General features: G+C 37.0%; 1 protein-coding gene across 1 annotated transcript in view; it reads right to left on the bottom strand.

Moving 5' to 3' along the window:
• Nucleotides 1-22,610, bottom strand: part of LOC150087268 (Fanconi anemia group A protein-like) — a 202,739-nt gene that overhangs the window by 16,177 nt on the left and 163,952 nt on the right. The window contains exons 8-9 of the mRNA XM_090372428.1: nt 11,979-12,110; nt 5,779-5,849 (exon numbers count right to left, since the gene is read on the bottom strand). Coding sequence (XP_090228554.1) covers nt 5,779-5,849; nt 11,979-12,110 — 203 coding nt within the window. The remainder of the gene's footprint in view (nt 1-5,778; nt 5,850-11,978; nt 12,111-22,610) is intronic.

The raw sequence follows: 22,610 nt of genomic DNA, 5'->3' as shown, positions 1-22,610 counted from the left end.
AAAAATAAAAAGATTACTAAATGATTATTACAAAATCATTTAGCTCCCTGTTAGAGTTTATTAAACTTCTCTCCTCCTTTTCCTTATAGAATTCCTCGTGTGAATGTGAATGCAAAATACTTATTCAGCTTGTCAGCTATCTGAGAAGGATCATCAACAGTCGAAGCACCAGCATTAAATGAACTAATCTGATTCATCCCCTTCCTTTTAGAGTTTACATAAGTAAAGAAGTCTGTTGTTTTTCTTTGTATCCATTGCCAATGACTTCTCATAATCAGGCTTTGCTTGCCTAACCTCCTTTGTGACTTGATTACGGACTACCTTATATCTACCATAGGCTCCTGTGTTACCTGCTAATTTATATGCATCCCACGCATTTTTCTTCTCTGCCACGAACCTCATTAGTTCTTCTGATATCCATTTAGGTCTAAATCTTGAACAGTATTTCTTAGTTGGTACAAAAAGCCTAGTAGCTTCCAAGATTAATTCCTTGAAGGCTTCCCATTTAGAATTCGCAATTTTAAACATCATCAGTTGATCCCATTGTATAGAATTTAAAAACTGTCTGAGACCACTGTAGTCATCTTTAAGAAAACAAAAACCCTTAGCTTTACACTTTATGGTAGTAAAATCTTTAAGTAAATCCCACATCAGTACACTGTGATCACTGTCACCTTGTGGGTCCGTTATCTGCAAATTCTTAATGCATGAATAATCACCGCTGATAATCAGATTAAGAGTATTACTCCTTCTGGTTGCCCCTCGAACGTGTTGTTGTAGAAAACAATCCTCCAATAAATCCACAAAAGTCTTGCTAGCATGCGAGTGATCAATGCACAAGTTCTAGTCAATATCTGGAAAGTTTAAATCCCCATTACAAGACATTCTGATTTACTGGCACACTATTTCTCTGCATAATTGTTCCTTGTACTCATCAGAGTCATTAGGTCTATAACACACTCCTCCTCCTCTCATTTTCCTTTTCCCAGTGTCACGCCAAACTGACTCAACATTGCACTGTCCATCCATCTCAAATGGATGCACTATCTTAGATTTCAAGTGTTTCTTAACTAACAGCATAACCCCTCCTCCCTTCCGACACTGTCTATCTTTTCTGTACACGTACCCCCCCCAAATTCCAATTCTGCACTGCATATATCTGTGTGACACCATGTCCCTGATATCCCAACAATATCTGCCTTTGATGCTTTGATCAGCACTTCAAATTCATCAATTTTATTTATCATTCTAGCATTAGTGTACATGCAAGTATACTTGCACCTATTCTTACTCTTAGTTACCTTAACACAGCCTGTGTAATTACTTGTTCCATGATGACTTCCAGCAACTATTGAAATCTCCAGCAACCTGCTCTCTATTCTGCTGCTCATTACAATAGTAGTAGTAGCGCAAAAATCTCTTTTGCCTTTGCCTATGGCTACTGTTAATCGTTTAGTCTGTGAATCCCACAAGCTAGCAGTTTTCCGACCCACTTAACACTGCCTCGATAGCATCGCAGACCGGCCGCTAGTTAGTACACCGGACTGGACCTATTGGTAACTCTCTAGGAGGCTTCCAGATCAGCTAGTGTATAATCTTGCTACCTCTACTCTGCCAGATAGTGACTGGAGGGAGTCCGAGTAGTGTGTATGCGGGGAGCATTGTCGAGGCTACGCTATGTCAAGGATCTGGGTATATTCTTACCACATGTACGCCATATCCAAAAATTTCATTACTTCATACAGCATGTCCCACCCACTTTTTCTTACTATTGAATACATCATGAATTGTCAAACTAATAGAGCAAGCTTATCTATGAATAGATCTAAACCTCCCAAGGACTTCCTAATTCATTTCACAAATATACGTGGTCTCAATTCTAATCTCAACGATGTCCATTTCCACTTTCAGTCTGCCAAACCTCATGTACTTTTTCTGACAGAATCTCAGTTATCGGTTGATTCAACTATTGCTCATCTCAGATGCCCAAATTATTCGCTGTATGATTCCTTTCACCTCAAAGGTGGTACTTGTGCATATGTCTGTTCTGATATTCCCTGTCAGAGATTTGGCAATTTGGAATCTCCTCTCTTTGACTTCTCTGGCTTAAAATCTCTCTACCTCATTGTGTCAAATTCATCTGTTGTCTCTACCGTTCTCCCAACTCGACTAATCACTTGGAGCTCTTTGACTTCCTCTCGTTGCAACTTGACTTTCTCCAGTCCAACTCTCCTAACAGTGAGGTAATTTTCCTTGGTGATTTTAATGTTCACTACCCCAGCTGGCTTCCGTTTTCTAGTCACACCGACCCAGCAGGTCGAGATGCTGAGGCTTTTGCAATTACTAATGACCTAGCACAGATTGTTCATTTACCTACAAGAATACCGGACAATCCTAATCATACAGCCAATACGCTTGATCTTTTTCTCACAAACAACCCTTCTAAGTACACGGTCGAAGTGTGAGGTCGTTTAGGCACTTCAGATCACAACTTGGTGATTGTCTCTTCTCCAATGGAACCTTTACCTCATGGCTATTCCCAACCTAGTGTTGTTTGGCATTACAAGAATGCAAAATGGGATGACCTGCGAGACTTCTTTTCCTTGGTCGGATTACTGTTTCAAAAGTTCTGATGCCAACGTTTGCTCAGATCGTGTCAGTGAAATTATTCTTGCAGGAATGGAATCCTTTATCCCACACTCCACTTTAAAATCTTGTCCTTTATCTAAACCTTGGTTTTCCAATAAATGTGCTAAGGCTGTCCAAGAGAAGAATGTTGCATATCGTAATTGGCTTGTTTCTAATTCTTCAGTTTCATTTTCTGCCTACACCAAAGCTCGCAACAATTGTAAAGCAGTTATTAATCAGTCCAAACTAGAGTTTGAACAGGCTAAGAGTAGAAAACTTGCTTCTTGCCCTAATGGTAGCCGAGCATTCTGGTCTCTTGCCAAAGCTATTGGCCGCAACTTTTGCCCATCTCTGCTCCCACCTCTGTCCAAACCAGATGGTTCTGTTGTCACTTCAGCCAAGGATAAAGCTGACCTGCTAGCATCCCATTTTTCTTCCAGCTCATGTATTAATGATCTTGGTAAAACACCTCCCACCATTCCCAATACACTCCATTCAATGCCTCCTGTGGTCTTCCGTCAAAAGGATATCAGAAGGATTTTGATGAATCTCGATGCTAAGAAAGCTCCAGGTCCTGATGGTATTTCTCCACTTGTTCTCAAAACCTGTGTTCCTGAACTTACTCCTATTCTTTGCCGCCTTTTTTCACTTTCTTATTCTAAAGGTCTTTTTCCTTCTGCTTGGAAATTTGCTCATATCCAGCCAGTTCCTAAAAAGGGTGACAAATCCCTCCATTCCAATTATCGTCCCATTGCAATTACTTCTACTCTTTCTAAAGTAATGGAGAAATCAATTAACCGCCAACTCTTAAACTACCTAGAAACCTTCCGTCTGATCAACGATCACCAGTATGGATTCAGTCAGTGTCGATACACTGGTGATATTCTGGCTTATGTTACCCATTTATGGACTAATTCAATGGAAAGGTTCGGTGAAACACAAGTAGTTGCTCTTGACATTTCAAAGGCTTTTGATCGTGTTTGGCATAAAGGTCTTCTAAACATGCTTCCATCTTCTTCTAAACATAACTGTTTTTAGTAATTGGTTATCCAGTTTTCTCTCTGATCGCTCACTGAGGGTGATGGTTGATGGCTCTCTGTCTTCTAACTTCTCCACTAATGCCGGTGTCCCCCAAGGTTCAGTTCTTTCCCCCACTCTTTTCATCAATGACCTTCTTCCATTGACTGGAAATCCTATCCATAGTTTTGCTGATGATAGCACATTGCATTCAACTTTCCATTTTGAGAAACCTTGTCCTGCTCAATCAGCTTCAACTTCTCGAAAATCTGCTACCAATTCCTTAAATGCCGATCTTCAGGTAATTCTCCAGTGGGGCAAAGACAACTTAGTTGAATTCAACCCTTCTAAAACTCAGTCTTGTCTTATATCTCGCAAAAAGGATTCTTCTGCTCCTATGCTTATCTTTAGTGACACTCCAATTTCTAGGCAAAAGGATATATCTCTTTTGGGGATTACCCTGACTTCTAATCTCTCTTGGCACAAGCACATTACAAATATTGCCTCCTCTGCATCTAAAAAACTTGGTTTTCTCTTTCGCTCTCGGCGTTACTTTTCTTCGAAACAGCTGCTCACTCTGAATAAATCGCAAATCCGCCCTGCCATGGAATATTGTTCCCACATCTGGGGTGGTGCCCCCAAAACCTCTCTCAGGCTTCTTGATTCCATTCAGAAGAGGGCAGTTAGGTTAATTAATGATTCATCTCTAACAGAGTCTCTCCACTCGCTGTCTCATAGACGTACTGTTTCTGCTGCATGCCTCTTCTACAGATACTTCCATGGGCACTGTTCTTCTGAATTGGCTTCTATAATTCCCACTCTCTCTTTCAAAACAGTCCGAACACATGCCGCCACCAGCCAACATCCATTTACTGTCCAACTTCAAACCCACAGAACCAACTTTTCATCTTCCTCATTTATTCATTCAACTGCCGTTTTCTGGAACAACCTTCCTTCATATGTATTTCCTGAAAATTACAATCTACAGAAGTTCAAGTCCAATGTCAACAAATATCTTATTTCGTCTTCTCAATCTCCAACCCAAGCATGGTATTAAGTACTATAGGTTCTAATAACTCTCGTGTTTGGGGTTCACATAAAAAAAAAAAAAAAAAATCAGCAAATATTCTTGCACCCTTTCTATTTAAGTGTATCCCATTCCTGTAGAAGCAGCCACTCCTGTTAGCAAACACAGACCATGCTGAAAAAAAATTCTACCCCACGAGTTTAAAAAAAATCACGATTTTTTTTAAACATTGACCTGTACTTGTTAAGTAGATGTGCAAATCTCTTACTCTTAAGATCATTAGTGCCAATGTGTACAACATTAACACCTTTCATGCCCTTAAAAGATGATATCTGCTCTACAACGTCATCAACTTTTGCCCCTGGCAGATATACCCTGGTCCTGTTCCACCTATCAAGTATAAACAGATCAGGAGAGAAGCTAACCATCTTCTTCTCTCCTCCCCAAGGAATATCAATCTCAGGCCCTCTCAAATTGTACAACACAAGCATCATCCAGGCTTCCAGAGCCAATAAGAACATGGAGTAGAAAGTGACTATATCTGCCTCAGCACCTGCAGACTTGTAGACGTCCAAGAGAAGAGTAGGAGGTTCTCGAACACCACCAACTAACCCCCAACTAATCACAACTAGGAATGCTTGTAAACTGTCTAATTAGATGCCTCCAAGGATGACCAAAGCAGCCAAGCACCACAAACATCAGCCAACCACAGAATGGAAGTATCTACAGTAACAATTACTTTCTTTCTGGCAGCTCAGCAGAACAGAACCAGAAATATTTAGGACTAGTTCTTGATTATCACTACTGTGAGTCTTAGAAGAGACCAAATGGAATGGCACCTAAATTACACTGCTCTAAATTAAAATTTGTTTGAAATTTCTTAATTGTAATCTCTTCCTGAGCAGTTCTCAATTTGTCATTCTTAAAAAGAGCAGTGCTATTCTTTATAGAAAATATACTAGGTCAGTAATATGCCCTTCAATGTCAGAAGGTCATTTTCAAAATCAAAAGCCAGACATGCTATTTGAAATAATGTTATCATTATCACTTGAATTAAGTGCAAACAATATATGAAATTATTGCATATAATAATAGCAGAAAGATACCTTTCAGTTAAGGTGAAGTCATTTTCAGGAAAGAAATCAAGTTCCATCTGTAGCCAATCTTCCATACTCAACTGTTATTGTAAAGAAAAAATATTCATCAAATTCTTCAAAAGAAAAATGAAATTGTATCAATATGAATTACTTAAAAAGTCATACATTTTGTTTAGGCACCTATCAGCTTGCTGAGGAAATAGCAAGTTGGTAGTTAGATAAAATTAAAATATAGTACACACATAGCACAATAAATTAAGATTAGGCTAAAAATATGGCGTAAACAACTATGGTCTTTTTATCATTCAGAAAGCAACTGTGATATTGGTACGTTTATCCTACAGTATAAACAGTTATTTGAATGAAAAGTATCAACTGAGTGGTATACAGTAATACAATTACTGTATTGTAGACAACACAAAAGATTTAGAATCAGGTGAAAAATCTAAAAGCAACATGACAGCTTCATAATGTACCTAAGATTAGGTTTAATTTTAATCAGTTTACAAATATCTTTATAAGAATCAACATATTTATTAATATATAGTGGACCCCTGCTTTACGATATTAATCCGTTCCAGAGACACCATCTTATCGTGAAAATATTGTAATGTGAACCCAATAACACATTGTTTATTGGTAATTCGTTCCAAGACATTGGAATTTGAAATTTTCGCTATATAACTAAGCTATTTATCTCTCTAAAAGGTGATTTTTATGATGGAAATTGTACATACTGATTAAAACTAATATATTGATTAAAGCACAACCCAAAAATCACTTCAATTAAAGGATGCAAAACAAAACATGTGGTGAACATATTTACAAAGGCTGCTACTGGCTGAGAGGAAGGACCACGTGGTTTGGTGAGAGACAATTGTAAGCCAAGCCCATTGTAAAATGAAATAAGTAGGCGCCTCTTAACATGGTCACTGGTTAGTAGCATCAGCCACTTTAAAGAATAAAATTTTAAAAATCAATGCACTACATTTTCATTGTTATCATATGTTCAGTTATAAGAATGAAATTTGAATGCCTTTATGATATTTCTGGAGGTCGCGACACAAAAACAATTTGCAGTTTCTGGCTTATTGGGCTTTTATATTAGTGCAATCTAACGTAAATGAGTAGTAAATTTGATTTTATTGCATTTGCAATAGTACCGATAGCTGGAATTCTGTGGGTTTTTACGTCATTGTTATGGTGAAATGTGTTTCCCCTTCCTCTTCAATCATAAAAAAAACAAATTTTCAGAATCTTCTCTTCATTCCTATTTTTTTAATTTTCGTAAACTTGTTACTCTGTATCTCACTTGCGTGTATCATATTAGTTACAATTTATGCGTGCTGTGTTCTTTGTTATTGATTGCATATCTTTTTGTGTAAATTTATTTTTATTTTTCTAACCTGTGGAAAATATTCTTCTGATTTTCACATACCTTTTAATTTTGTTAACAAGGTAATAAAGTGTTAATTTGTGCTTTATATTTTTACTTTTATAGCCTGTGGATAATATTCCCCCTATTTCAATTTGCAATTAAAATTAAAATTGAATTTGCAAACAGGATCACAATAACAAGCGCTAAGCACATATCACACAGTGAATGGAGAGTCCATCATAAAGTGATTTAATCGTAAATTGAACCAATCGTAAAGCGCAGGTCCACTGTATACAGTAGAACCTTGATTATCCATGCTAATGAACTGGATGCTAGTTAATCAAAAAATACAATTTATTCAAAAAAGTCTGTATATAATACAGGTATAGTTGAACTTTCCAAATCCAACAAACTAGCTGAAAATTACAAAATTTTGTTTTCAGATTGGTCATTCACCAAAGAAATATTAGAGTTGATTGTACAGTGTTGTTTGTTGTTGTTGTTATTTGGTTTTTAGGAGCATTAGCAACTAAGGCCATATTGCTCTGGGGATATGTGGTGGTCATTCCCTGACCTTTCTGCATCCTCCGTATTTGGTGGTCATGTTGTATAGTGTCTAGATTTTAATTTACAGAAATAAGTTTTTACACACTGCAATAACATCAAGAAATTTGTTAGGTTCCAGAATTGCCTAATTGCTATTCATTATTGATGATTAGGTATTCATCAATAATAAGCAACAAATTACTCGTATCTGAATTTCAGGATTTGTACACGAAGCATTAGATTGAAGTTGCAGCATTAATTGCCTCTCTCTGACACTGCTACTTTGGCGAAGCAAATGTGTTAAATGTTTCCCTTTCCCCCTTCCAACATACACTACTCATCAAAAAGAATCCACATGAAATGTTATTTTCCCCTTTGGTTGTTATGACACATTCCCTTCAACTGGGAAGGCTTTTCAACATCGAATGATAGACTATAGCAGGTATAGTCTTCTATTCTTCCTAGAGATTTGTGACTAATTCAGCTACCATTGTGGAACATATTCATCTGGCCCTCACCTGACATTCCACTCATCACATAGGATTCAAATCAGGACTCTGCAGCGGCCATCTCACCTTTTGTACATGTGTCTGTGAACCATTCTCAAACAGCACTGGTCACACGGTGTGGCATTATCCTGTTGAAATAAACATCAGTCTGTACCAAGGAACTGCCATGTCATGTGATGATAACACCTCTCTCAAAATCAGTCAGTTCAGCTCTATATGTCATGATGAGAACAACCTGTGTGACTTATTTGCCTTTCCTTTTATACAAATAGACTATGCAAATCGGTGACAGGATACATTTCAGAAGGTAGTGTATACACTACCTTCACAGTGTATATACAATACATATGTTCTGGAAGGAGAAATAACATATTTTATTTTTACTCTGCTATAAAATGTATTGTACATTTATGTTTTGTATTGTATTGTATATCTGCAGCGGCCATCCCACCTTTTGTGCATTTGTGTCTGTGAACCATTCTCAAACAGCACTGGTCACATGGTGTGGCTGGTGTAGCCTTTTCTAAACTGTTTTCATGTATATTGGTTCAAATTTGCTGTATACATAATATAAAATGCCATGTTTAGTCTAATTGGTATCTTATAATGAAAAGATCCATACAGTGTAGAAAAACAGTTTACTATACTTCACTGCTGTTTCAACTAATCAAAGAAATATTGTTCAAGATTTAGGCCTAAATGTATGTCAGATGAACTAATTAGACATGTGACAGAGAAGAAAAATGCATGGGATACATATAAATTAACATGTGACACAGAAGCCTATGATAGATATAAGCTGGTCTGTAACCAAGTTACAAAAGAAGTTAGGTAGGCGAAGGCAGATTACGAGAAATCTTTGGCAAAGGGTGCAAAGAAAAACACTTTTTCTTTACTTATGTAAACTCTAGAAGGAAGGAGATGAATCAGATTGGTCCGCTTGATATCAATGGTTCGACTGTTGATGATCCTGCTCAGATAGCTAACAAACTAAATTAATATTTTACATCGACATTCACACATGAAGAGTTATTCAGGGAGGGAATGCCAGAAGTGTATTCAACTCTGGCAGTAAGCTAGATAATCTTGTAATAACTGAGAGTAAAGTGGAGGAGAAATTGTTGAAGATAAACACAAGAAAGGCACCTGGGGTGGATGGAATCTATCCAGTTATATTAAAGGAGGCGGCAAAGGAAGTAAGCAAATCCTTAGCTATAATTATGAGAGCTTCCCTGGACTCAGGGGAGGTACCCATGGACTGGAGATGTGCAAATGTGACACTAATCCACAAAGGAGGATCAAAGGGCGACACAGGCAATTACAGACCTGTTAGTTTAACTTCTGTTCCAAGGAAATTAATGGGGACACTGGTTAAAGAAACACTGCAGGATCATCTAGACAAGACTTCAGTTATAGCTCGGACACAGCATGGGTTTGTTAAGGGGAAGTCTTGTCTGACTAATTTGATTGGATACTATGATGTAGTCACAAAGGAACTGGATGCAAAGAATAACTTTGATATCATATATTTGGATCTTATAAAGGCCTTTGATTCTGTTGCACATGGAAGACTGCTGCACAAATTGGAGCAGTGTGGCATTGGAGGCAAATTGCTGCTATGGATAAAGGGATGGTTGAGTGGGAGAAGACAGAGAGTGGTAATCAATGGAAACTGCTCTTCATGGACTAATGTTATTACTGGAGTCCCTCAGGGTTCAGTGGTGGGTCCATTGTTGTTTTATGTATTTATAAATGATATCGATGATGGTATATCAGGCTAATGTCCAAGTTTGCAGACGATACAAAGGTTGGCAGGGTTGTTAATGACACTAATGACAGTACGGTGCAATAGGATCTAGAAAAGTTGAGCAGATGAGCTGAGAGGTGGCAAATGAAGTTTAACATTGACAAATGTAAAGTACTACATATGGGAAACAGCAACCCCAGAGCAACGTATCAACTCTGTGGTACTACACTGACAGTGGTAGAGAATGAAAAGGACCTGGGGGTAATTGTGCAGGCAGATATGAAGTTTTCTGAGCAGTGCAGAAATCTATCCAGTTATATTAAAGGAGTCTGTCCCAGCTGACACAAATTGGAGCAGTGTGGCATTTGAGGCATGAGCTAAGAGTCACTCATGGTGTCTTTTCAATGATATACAGGAATTTTTCTAGCAGGGATAAGGAGGTGATTATCTCCTTGTATAAGGCAATGGTCAGGCCACACCTTGAGTCCTGTATACAGATCTGGAGGCCTCATTTTAAGAATGATGTAGAGCTGTTGGAACGAGTACAGAGAAGGGCAACAAGATTAGTGAATGGAACAAAGGGTTGCTCTTATGAAAAAATGCTTAAGTTTTGCAAATTACAGTGTCTGGAGACTAGGCACCTGTGAGGTGATCTGATTGAGGCGTATAAAGCCTTGAATGGTTTCAGCATGCTCAATGCAGATGGGATTCTTCCTCTTGCTCAGAATAATCGCCTGAGAGGCATAAATTCAAATTGAGGTTGTAGGATAGATGTGCAGAAGTTTGCCTTTAGCCAGCAGGTGGTTGATTGCTGGAACAAACTTCCATCTGTCGTTGTAGAATTTGATAGCTTAAATAGATTCAATGCAGAACTTGACAAACATTTGGAGCGAGTGGATGGGTGAAATAAGGGGTTTTTTTTTGGCTGATGCTATATAAGCTTGCTTTCTTGCATCATGTGCTAATGCTAATGCTAAAACAAATATAAGGTATATGGAGATGTTCAGAATATTCCTACATTGTGGTCCCATGGTATATTTATTTTATAAATACTGTAATGTCTATTCTTTTTTCTTTATGGCAAGCCAACATTTCATTAGTTTCTGAGAAAAAAATAAAATAAAATAAAAAATTACATTATCAAGGCAGAAAAGTTAAATAACATTAAAAAAATGCCCCACATGAATAATCAAATGCGTGGTTGTCAAGGCACAGATAATCAAGGTTCTGTTATAAATGAGGGATATAGAGTGATCACATGTAAGGATGATTAACCAATTAACTGAGTATAGCAATTAAACTCATGACTGTTTGTCATTATTCCTTTATGACAACTACCACATCTTCTGGACAATGATGCACTAGACCAAAATATGCCTCCTAAAATGATGCACTCACATTTTGGAAGGCATATTTTGGGAAAAAGTATTACAATGCATATATATGAAACACAAATTCACAAATGCATATGAAACAAAATGTCAGTGTAAAACAAAACTTTTACACTTTCACTTTCTTCAAAAAGTGAATCAACTTCAGGGCAACCAAGGCCATTGCTGATTCCACATGTCTTGCTAATTTTTTATACGATTTATACACCTGGGAAATAGTTGGCCACTTCATTCTTCCTGTTAGTACCAAATCATGATTTTGTGCCTGCATCAATTTTGTCCACCCCTCAACACAGTCACACATGAATGCCTTAAAGGTTTTGTTAACTGAAATGTCTAATGACTGCAGATGGCTAAGGCTTTCTGGAATTATTTCTAATCCTGTGTATATATCAGAAACTGTCCTTTTTGTTGCCTCTGTTATATGTGATCTGATTGTCATATAATTAAAGAGCTAGCTTTTTTTTTTAGAAGGCCACCTCAACATTTTTGACCATACTGCTCCTAGTTATGGCTAAAGATGAAGACATTACTGCATGCACCTGGTACACCTTTGAACTGCAAGATACAGGGAAATTCTACTCTAATTGAGCTATTTTTTGACTATGATTATAAATTTAAATAATAAAGAACAATACCTCGTGCTTTTGAATTATTTTCTGGATATCAGAATGAAATATCTCAACTGCATACTGATTCACAATGGGAGTATTATGTAGCTCTATATTATTTCTTAGCTGAGGACAAAGTCTTCTGGCCACAAACTGAAGCTATATTTATGATTATTAAAAAGAAAGCATTATAACATTTGAAATAATTATTTTAATTAAATTTTTCAACAAAATATTTGAAGCATTCCATTATTATTTCATATCTCTCTCTCTCTCTCTCTCTCTCTCTCTCTCTCTCTCTCTCTCTCTCTCTCTCTCTCTAATATAGTGATGGAACTTCAGCAAGTGAATTATATGAAACAGCCAAAAGTGAATTTCGATATCAAAACTAAGATTTTTGATTTGATTCTTAACTATAAACATATTATCATATTTATTTTATATTTAAAGTTTTTTAATAGCTCAAGATCATCATTGGTAATAAATACACCTAATATGTTACATTTTAGTTATGATAAAATACTGTTTAAATAGCTACTACCATTCTCCATGCATATTTACTTGCTTGCATGTTTACAAGAAGACTTTTTACCTTTTGAATACATTCAGCATTTCACCGTATGTAAGCACAATACTACATTCCATGATTTGATGCAAAAATTCTTCACTTTTCTGTGATTTTTGCTGAATTCCTTGATTGTCTTTTCATTTGCCCACTTTTAGCAACAACTATTTAAATAACTAAATGTTCCTAGCTCTGTAACATTTGAGAATGGATACATGCTATACTGCATTCCATATTATGAAAGGATCTTAAACAATGTTAACAGAAAGATATTATACGCTTGTTGAAGTTACTTTGTCTCTTCTGCTGACTAAGAGCATTTGAATTTTTGCATTTTGGATATACAGCAGACTCTCGATTTTACATGTTAGATGATAAAAAAAAAAAAAAAAAAAAGCCTGGATAACCGATTTCCTGGTTAACCCAAAAATACAGTAAGTCCTTGACATATATAAGAGATATGTTCCAGACTTCTGTAACTTGGGAATGACTAATAAAATATTGCTACTATATCCCTGATATGCCAAAATTACAAAAACCACATAATATCCTCAGAAGAATGAAGAAAAATAATTATATATTTTTCAATTAATTAATTATATATATTAAGGTATATATATTAGGTATATACGTCAGGTATATATAACTGCAGGTGAACTGTGGCACGTGCACGGGTCTGGACACAGTATAAAAAACACCCGGTACTGAGTTCCATTAATCAGTGTTACTTTTGTTCTTCAGATGGGAAAGGCAGCAGACTTAAGCCAGTTTGACAATGATCAACTTACTGTGTGCTGGTCCAAGCACACAGTAAGTTGGGATTAACCTGATTTTATTCTGTAATCTAACGTTACTTGGCTTAAATTTCATACTGTATTTCGTATTTTTCGAATTCAAATGTTCATTCATTTTTTCTTTAACAAGATTTAATTGCATTACTTTAGCTTTTAAACTCTATTTTATATTTATATACTTATTTTTATTTTTATTTATGTTTGAATTTTATTCCTTCCTTTTTTCTCTCTGTTGGGTCGGCTATGATGTACGTATACATCATAACAGAAACAGAGACCCTGCTTATTGCGGTGGCTCCTACAGTTTTGGCTGCCAACCCCTTGAAGAGTAGTTAAAGCCCTAGGACCCACTGCTTTAGGTACCATCATTGTTATCATTATTATTTTTATGTTAATCTAATTTAATTTCAGGTTATTCGTTTTACCTGGCTGGTTTTCTCAATTTTTTCCATGGTAATTACAGGTCAGCACCCCTACCCAATACACTGAAAATATACACTATCTATATTTCATTATGGTTGCCGGGTATTTATGCTGTAACCCAGTTTAACATCTTAATACTTTTTTTCTTGCTTGCTTAGTCGTTCAGTAATGTGATCATATCCTATTATTTTTATCAATATTATATATATATATATACACACACACACTAAGAGTATACAATCAGTTCACAAAACCCACATTACTGACAATAATCACAGTTTAATGATATCAAAATCACAGATTAAAATTTGCAAAAATTCATACAAATTATAATCAAACGTTTAAGTATTATAATAATCTTAATATACTTCAATAATCTTAATAATAATACTTAAATAATCTTAAGTATTATAATAATAATAAGAAAATGAGATATTTTTTCCAGGGAATATTAATCGGGGAAATAATCTTAAGTATTATAATAAGAAGAAAATGGGATATTTTTTCCTGTTACCCCATTCAAAATATCCTGCCGGGGCCCATGGTCATGCTTAATGTACTTGTCAAAGAAATTCATGAAAGTACAGCTAATAACAAATACCTGTATAATTACAGTTTATGATAAATGATATTGTGCTAATGATATTTATGATAAATGTTATGGAGCTGCCAAAATATGTTACTCTAAATTTCATATTCTGAAAGTATTCTTATTTCAAGTTTTTTTACCTTTAGCATTTCAATGCTTTACCTATAATCACTACTAAAATGCCCTAAAATCAACTAAGTTGTCATTACCCCACTGGAGAATTACCCGGAGATTGGCAGCGAATATTCAAGAAGTTGAAGCTGATTGAGCAGGGCGAGGTTTCTCAAACTGGAAAGTGGAATGCAATGTGCTATCATCAGCAAAACTATGGATAGGATTTCTGGTCAATGGAAGAAGGTCATTAATATACAAGAGGAAAAGAGTGGTGGAAAGAACTGAACCTTGTGGAACACCATCATTAGTGGAGAAGTTAGAAGACAGGGGACCATCTACCATCACCCTCAGTGAGCGGTCAGAGAGAAAACTAGATAACCAATTACAAAAAACAGTTGGCAAACCATAAGATGGAAGCTTGTTTAGAAGACCTTTATGCCAAATTACTATGATGTCGTCATTAAACAGTTGGATGCAGTTAAAATTATATATCTACACTTTTGTAAAACTCTTAATACCATCTCTCACGGAAGTCTTATATATACTAGAACAAACTGGGATTTATGGTAAGATCTTATACTGGATTACAGGCTGCTAAAATATAGGGAGATAGAGGGTTGTCATAAATGATCAGTCTTCAAGTGGACCAGAGGGGGTCCCTCCTCCTATTTCTAAATTCATAAATGATATTGATGATTCAATCTGATATGAAGCTGAAAAAGTTTGCTTGATTTGTAGGTGGGAAAGTAGTTACTTGAGCTAGGAATGCTAGGCAAAAGACTTAGATCAATTGCATACATGGTCAAAAAAAAAAAAAAAAAAAAATCCTCAAGTCAAATATAAACTGGGGAAAAGTGCTAAAAGTGATTCAACATGAAAAAAACTTAGGTGTTGTAATTTCAATCGGACATGAAATTTTCCATGCAGCGTAAACAAGTGGACAGGAAGGAATAGAGCGTGTGCTTGGTTTATAGTACAGTAATACTCCGAAGTTACGCGATAGGTGGGTCTGACGAAAATCGTTTAAGTCGAATTCGCGTAAGTCAGGGTACAACTTTGCATATAAATACATATAAATTTTGTTTAATTGGGACCAAGGACTAACAAAAACACTAGTTTAGAAGAAAAATATTTAATAAAATTGCAGTTATTTATACATATTAATTGAAATTAGTAAAAAAGTTATTTTGATGTTGATAGCTTCATAAAATCTAACAAATTCGTCTGACGACACAGCGCCTTCTTTTCATGCAGAATTTCTTCGTAGCAAGTTAATTTTTTTATTCCTTGGTTTGTATCTATAATGCGTTCTTTGTTGGAGTCTATGTTTTCTGAAATTTTTAAGCCCTTTTCAATTGAGCTGAGACCTTCTGTCAAACTTGCAATTGTCATGTGCTTTTCTGATGGAACTGGGTCTGAAGTGTCAGATACTTCAGTGACGTTTTGCTCACGCATCTCTATGAGCTCATTCATTGTCAGCTCCTGACTATGTGAATCCAACAGCTCATTGACATCATCACCATTGACTTCCAAATCTAATTGCCTGGCAAGATTAACAACTTCTTCTATCACATGAGCGACATGATCAGTTTCTGGCGTTGTTTTCGTCTTGTTTTTGAAAAAAAAATGAACAAAGTTTCTTCCAGAGACCATTCAATGTTTTTTTTGTGAATTTCATCCCAAGATTCTTCAATGATTCTTACGGCATCTAAAACATTGAATTGTTTCCAAAAGTCTTTAACAGATATCTCACTATTTTGTCTCATAGCTTCAATCAGACGTGCAAACGAACACCTTGTGTAGTAGGCCTTGAATGTTTTGATGACTCCCTGGTCCATCGGTTGAAGCAAGCTGGTTGGGTTTGGAGGTAAAAACACAACTTTCACATGTAGGTTGAAATTAATTAGAATGGCAGGAGGGTGACTGGGTGCATTGTCAATAAGAAGCATCACTTTAAATGGAATCTGTTTAGACTTGCAATAACGTTCGACTTCAGGTATGAAGTGGTGACCAAACCAGTCCTCAAAAATGGAAGCTGTCACCCAAGCTTAATGATTTGACTTCCAAATCACTGGTAAGCTAATTTTAGATATACACCAAACGAAAAAAATCAAGAACCGCGTAACTCCGAGTTCACGTAAGTCGGGGTATCACTTTGCCGAAATTGGGTCAAGTGGACCCAATTTCGGCAAAGTCCGGACGGTCTGTGACAACCAAATCCTCTGCTTGCACTAGTTGCTAGTAGGCAGATGGAAATCAATCCCTCTATACAAGATGATGGTTAGACTGCACTTGGAATATTGCTTTCAAGTCTGGATGATAATAATAATGTTTTATTATTATTATCATCCAGACAACATAGATCATGGTATACCAAGCCCCAGATTAAGATTAATAGGTAGCCTACAAATAATTCACCACATCAAAATGTGCAAAAAACAAGTTAGTTAATGTATGCAGTGCATTATGTTTCAAGTGAGTTATTTTTTTTTCTTTAATTGAATGACTTTTTTTCTGCAGTTAATAGAAATGAAAGGAAAATATAGTCAGTCCTCGTATAACACGGTAGTTATGTTCCTAGAAACCCTGGTGCAGTGCAAAATCGTGCAATATACGGTTAGGTGCCAAATACCCAAAGTTGAACACATTTGTAACCAAAACCATTACGATTATTTATTGCATTTGGTTACAAATGCAATAAATAATCGTAATAAGATATGTAAGTACAGGTTGACCATCACTAATCCGGAGATTTAGCACATACAGTTACATACAGTTATTATGTCCGAATTAGAAGTGGAATCAAATTACTGATGGTCGACCTGTATTTTATTATGATTTTTACGTAATAATTCTTGGTCCTTGAGGTTGTCACAGACATTCTCACAGATATGCCAGACAAGGTGGTTACCCAAACAGGTAACCACCTCATCCTACCTTTAACACATTGACTGCCAAGCTAGTTTAAGAAAAAAAAATTCTCCAGGGACCAAAAAATATTTAGCAAATAATTCTAAAATAAATATTGTAATATCAGTGTTGTCATTTTTTCGTTTAAAATATCAAACAAAAAAAAAAAAAAAAAGCCTTTTTTTATACTGCATATATGTGGCCGACGAGGTTACTTTATTTTTGAGAAACCGTGTCGGTCACATACGTGTGACGCTATTACGGCATACATATGAATGTCGTTTGCGATTAGTTTATTGCATGCGCAGTGAGTGCTGCAACAAAACTAACTGCGATAAAATAAACTGTCAAACATCGCAATAAGTTTGTCAGTATTGTTAGAGATTTTCTGAAAGCAAGTTCATTAGCACACTGTATTATGCATCATATTGTGTTGTGTTTTTACGGAAGTTTGTACTAGTGTGTTGTAAAAAAAAAATCTAAAGAGGAATGGCTAAAAGAAAGTTATTAAAATAAGAGGATATGGTTAAAAAGGTCTATGTGCTCCGGATTCATATTGGTAAAATAAAATTACGGCTTTCTCAGAGCGAATTGTAACAGGTTTAATAAATAAAAACATACAAAGCTTTCGGTTGGTTAGACAACCTTCTTCAGTTGAAACAAAACATAAAATTTATGTTTTGTTAACCTGTTACAATTCGCTCTGAGAAAGCCATAATTTTATTTTACCAAAATAAGAGGAATAGAGAGAACTTGCTGAAATTTACAATTAAGAAGAGTTAAACTTCTCACAGACACACAGCTGTCGAGTTTTTTCAGAAGTTCAACTTTATTTGTTATGGACAATGTACAGTGTTTGTGCTTTACATCATGAAAGGCACTTCTTTTATGCATTGGAACCATGGCTGGGGCTAAATGTGAGCAGGTTATAATAATAATAAATGCAGAAAAACAAGTGGGAATGGCTTGCCAGTGTTTACAAGTTCGTGCCAACAGCTGATGCTGCAACCATTGCCACAAAAACAGTAGTGGCAGGTCGATGCAATGACCTGGGAAATTCGAAATTACGTTCGTGGAAATTATGTCCGAATTAGAAGTGGAATCAAATTACTGATGGTCGACCTGTATTTTATTATGATATTTACATAATAATCCTTGGTCCTTGAGGTTTTCATTGGGTCCTTGAGGTTATCACAGACATTCTCTCAGATATGCCAGACAAGCTGTACTTGCTGAAACGCAGATGGAACTGATATTCGGGTGACATTCAAGTCAAGTGGACCCAATTTCGGCAAAGTCCGGACGGTCTGTGACAACCACATCCTCTGCTTGCACCTTCACGATGGTGGGACTGTTAGTAATCTTGGGTATAACCTCTGTGCACAAGCACACTGTGGGTGACCACACAGGTGTGAACCAACATAAGCGGGGGTCGAGGTGTGGCGCCCACACCACACGGAGGAATGCCGCCCCTCTGTGTTACCAGGTAATACTAGGTGGTAGGTAGATGACCCTCATCAACCGGTGCAATACTACCACTTTGCTTATTGGAGACTTGAAGTGGTGGCACCCATGTTTAGTCTCCAGAGCTAAGTTCAGGTCAACCCTTCCTCATCTCTTCCATCATGCAATATGACGGATGACTTTTGAGGTTATGGTGAACATCATGGTGAGATCCAATCTTCCTTACATTTCGAGGGTACAGCTCTAGAACGGTGTTCTCAGGCCGGCTGCTATTTAGTACGCTGGAGCGAACCTATTGGTAACTCTTTAGGAGGCTTCCAGATCAGCTAGTGTATAATCTTGCTACCTCTGCTATGCCAGATAGTTACTGGAGGGAGTTTGAGTAGTGTGTATGTGGGGGGCATTGTCGAGGCCACGTTATGTCAAGGATCTGGGTATATTCTTACCATGTGTATGCATGTCCAAAAATTTCATTACTTCATACCACATGTCCCCTCCACCTTTTCTTACTATTGAATACACTGTGAATTGTCAAATTAATAGAGTAAGCTTATCTGCGAAAAGATCTAAACCTCCCAAACACTTCCTAGTTCATTTCACAAATATACGTGGTCTCAATTCTAATCTCAATGATGTCCATTTCCACTTGCAGTCTGCCAAACCCCATGTACTTTTTCTGACAGAATCTCAGTTATCAGTAGATTCAACTACTGCTCATCTCAGTTGCCCAAATTATTTGCTGTATGATTCCTTTCGCCTCAAAGGTGGTACTTGAGCATATGTTCAATCCGATATTCCCTTGGTAATTTGGAATCTCCTCTTTTCGATCTCATCTGGCTTAAAATCTCTGTACCTCATTGTGTCAAATTCATCTGTTGTCTCTACCCTTCTCCCAACTCCACTAATCATTAGGAGCTCTTTAAATTCGTCTCTTTGCAACTTGACTTTCTCCAATCCAACTTTCTTAACAGTGAGGTAATTTTCCTTGGTGATTTTAATGTTCACAAATCCAGCTGGCTTCCGTTTTCTAGTCACACCAACCCAACTGGTCGAGCTGCTGAGGCTTTTGCAATTACTAATGACCTTGCACAGATTGTTCATTTACCTACAAAAATAATGGACAATCCTAACCATACTACAGCCAACACGCTTGAAGTGAGTGGTCCTTTAGGCACCTCAGATCACAACTTGGTGATTGTCTCTTCTCCAATGGATCCTTTATCTCATGGCTATTCCCCAACTCGTATTGTTTGGCATTACAAGAATGCAAAATGGGATGGCCTGTGAGATTTCTTTTCCTTGGTTGAATTACTGGATTAAGTTCTGCAAATTGCAGTGGCTGGAGACTAGGCACCTGCGCGGTGATCTGATTGAGGTATATAAGGCCTTGAATGGGTTGGGCACGTTGAATTCTGATGGGATTCTTCCACTTGTTCAGATTATGAACCTAAGGGGGCATAAATTCAAATTAAGAAAAGACAGATGTAGAATAGATGTGCGGAAATTTGCCTTTAGCCCGCGGGTGGTTAATTGCTGGAACAAACTTCCATCTGTCGTTGTGAAAGTTGATAGGTTGAATAAATTTAAGGAGGAACTGGACAGGCATTTGGAGGGAATGGTGTGATTTTTTTTTTTTTTTTTTTGTTGGCTGATGCTGCATAAGCTCATACATTTGCTTTCTTGCATCACATGCCACTACTACTACTACTACTACTGTTTCAAAACTTCTGATGTAAATGTTTGCTCAGATCGTTTCAGTGAAATTATTCTTGTAGGAATGGAATCCTTTATTCCACACTCCACTTTAAAATCTCATCCTTTATCTAAACCCTGGTTTTCCAATAAATGTGCTGAGGCTGTTCAAGAGAAGAACATTGCATATCGTAATTGGTTTGTTTCCAATTCTTAGTTTTATTCATTTTCTGCCTACTCCAAAACTCGCAATAATTGTAAAGCAGTTATTAACCAGTCCAAAGTAGACTTTGAACAGGCTAAGAGTAGAAAACTTGCTTCTTGCCGTAATGGTAGCCGAGCATTCTGGTCTCTTGCCAAAGCTATTGGCCACAACTTTTGTCCATCTCTGTTCCTACCCCTATCAAAACCAGATGGTTCTGTTGTCTCTTCAGCCAAGGATAAAGCTGACCTGTTAGCATCCCATTTTTCTTCCAACTCGTGTATTAATGATCTTGGTAAAACACCTCCCACCATTCCCAACACGCTCCATTTAATGCCTCCTGTGGTCTTCCGTCAAAAGGATATCAGAAGGATATTGATGCTAAGAAAGCTCAAGGTCCTGATGGTATTTCCCCACTTGTTCTCAAAATCTGTGCTCCTGAACTTACTCCTGTTCTTTGCCACCTTTTTTCACTTTCTTAATCCAAAGGTGTTTTTCCTTCTGCTTGGAAATTTGCTCATATCCAGCCAGTTCCTGGCTGGATATGAGCAAAAAAAAAGGGTGACAAATCCCTCCCGTCCAATTATCGTCCCATTGCAATTACTTCTACTCTTTGTAAAGTAATGGAGAAATCAATTAACCGCCAACTCTTAAACTACCTTGAAACCTTCCGTCTGATCAACGATCGCCAGTATGGATTCCGTTAGATCGATCCACTGGTGATATTCTGGCTTATGTTACCCATTTATGGACAAATTCAATGGAAAACACAAGTGGCAAACACAAGTAGTTGCTCTTGACATCTCAAAGGCTTTTGATCGTGTTTGGCATAAAGGTCTTCTAAACAAGCTTCCATCTTATGGTTTGCCAACTGTTTTTTGTATCGCTCACTGAGGGTGATGGTAGATGGCTGTCTATCTTCTAACTTCTCCACTAATGCTGGTGTCCCCCAAGGTACAGTACTTTCTCCTACTCTTTTCCTCTTGTATATTAATGACCTTCTTCCATTGAGTGGAAATCCTATCCATAGTTTTGCTGATGACAGCACATTGCATTCCACTTTCCAATTCGAGAAACCTTCAATTTCTCGAATATCTGCTACCAGTTCCTTAAATGCCGATTTCCAGGTAAGCCTCCACTGGGGAAAAGACAACTTAGTTGATTTCAATCCTTCTAAAACTCAGTCTTGTCTTATATCTCGCAAAAAGGATTCTTCTGCTCCTATGCTTATCTTTGGTGACACTTATTTCTAGGCAAGATGATATATCTCTTTTGTGGATTACTCTGACTTCTAATTTCTCTTGGCACAAGCACATTACAAATATTGCTTCCTCTGCATCTAAAAAACTTGGTTTTCTCTTTCGCTCTCGGTGTTACCTTTCTACCAAACAGCTGTTCACTCTGTACAAATTGCAAATCCGCCCTACCATGGAATATTATTTCCACATCTGGGGCGGTGCCCCCAAAACCTCTCTCAGGCTTCTAGATTCCGTTCAGAAGAGGGCAATGAGGCTAATTAATGACTCATCTCTAACTGAGTCTCTCCACTTGCTGTCTCATAGATGTACTGTTTCTGATGCATGCCTTTTCTACAGATACTTCCATGGGCACTGTTCTTCTGAATTGGCGTCTATAATTCAAGCTCTCTCTTTCAAAACAGTCCGAACACGTGCCGCCACCAACCAACATCCATTTACTGTCCAACTTCAAACTCACAGAACCAACTTTACATCTTCCTTGTTTATCCATTCAACTGCTGTTTTCTGGAACAACCTTCCTTTATACATATTTCCTGAAAATTACAGTCTACAGAAGTTGAAGTCTAACATCAACAAATATCAACATCTTCTCAATCCCCATCCTAAGCACGGTACTAAGTACTATAGGTTGTAATACCTCTAGTGTT

The sequence above is a fragment of the Mastigoproctus giganteus genome, chromosome 4 (genome assembly GCF_048544385.1).
Source record: "Mastigoproctus giganteus isolate SK-2022 chromosome 4, ASM4854438v1, whole genome shotgun sequence".
Taxonomy (NCBI): domain Eukaryota; kingdom Metazoa; phylum Arthropoda; class Arachnida; order Uropygi; family Thelyphonidae; genus Mastigoproctus; species Mastigoproctus giganteus.
The sequence above is the reverse complement of the archived record's forward strand: the minus strand, read 5'-3'. Positions and strand labels throughout refer to the sequence as shown.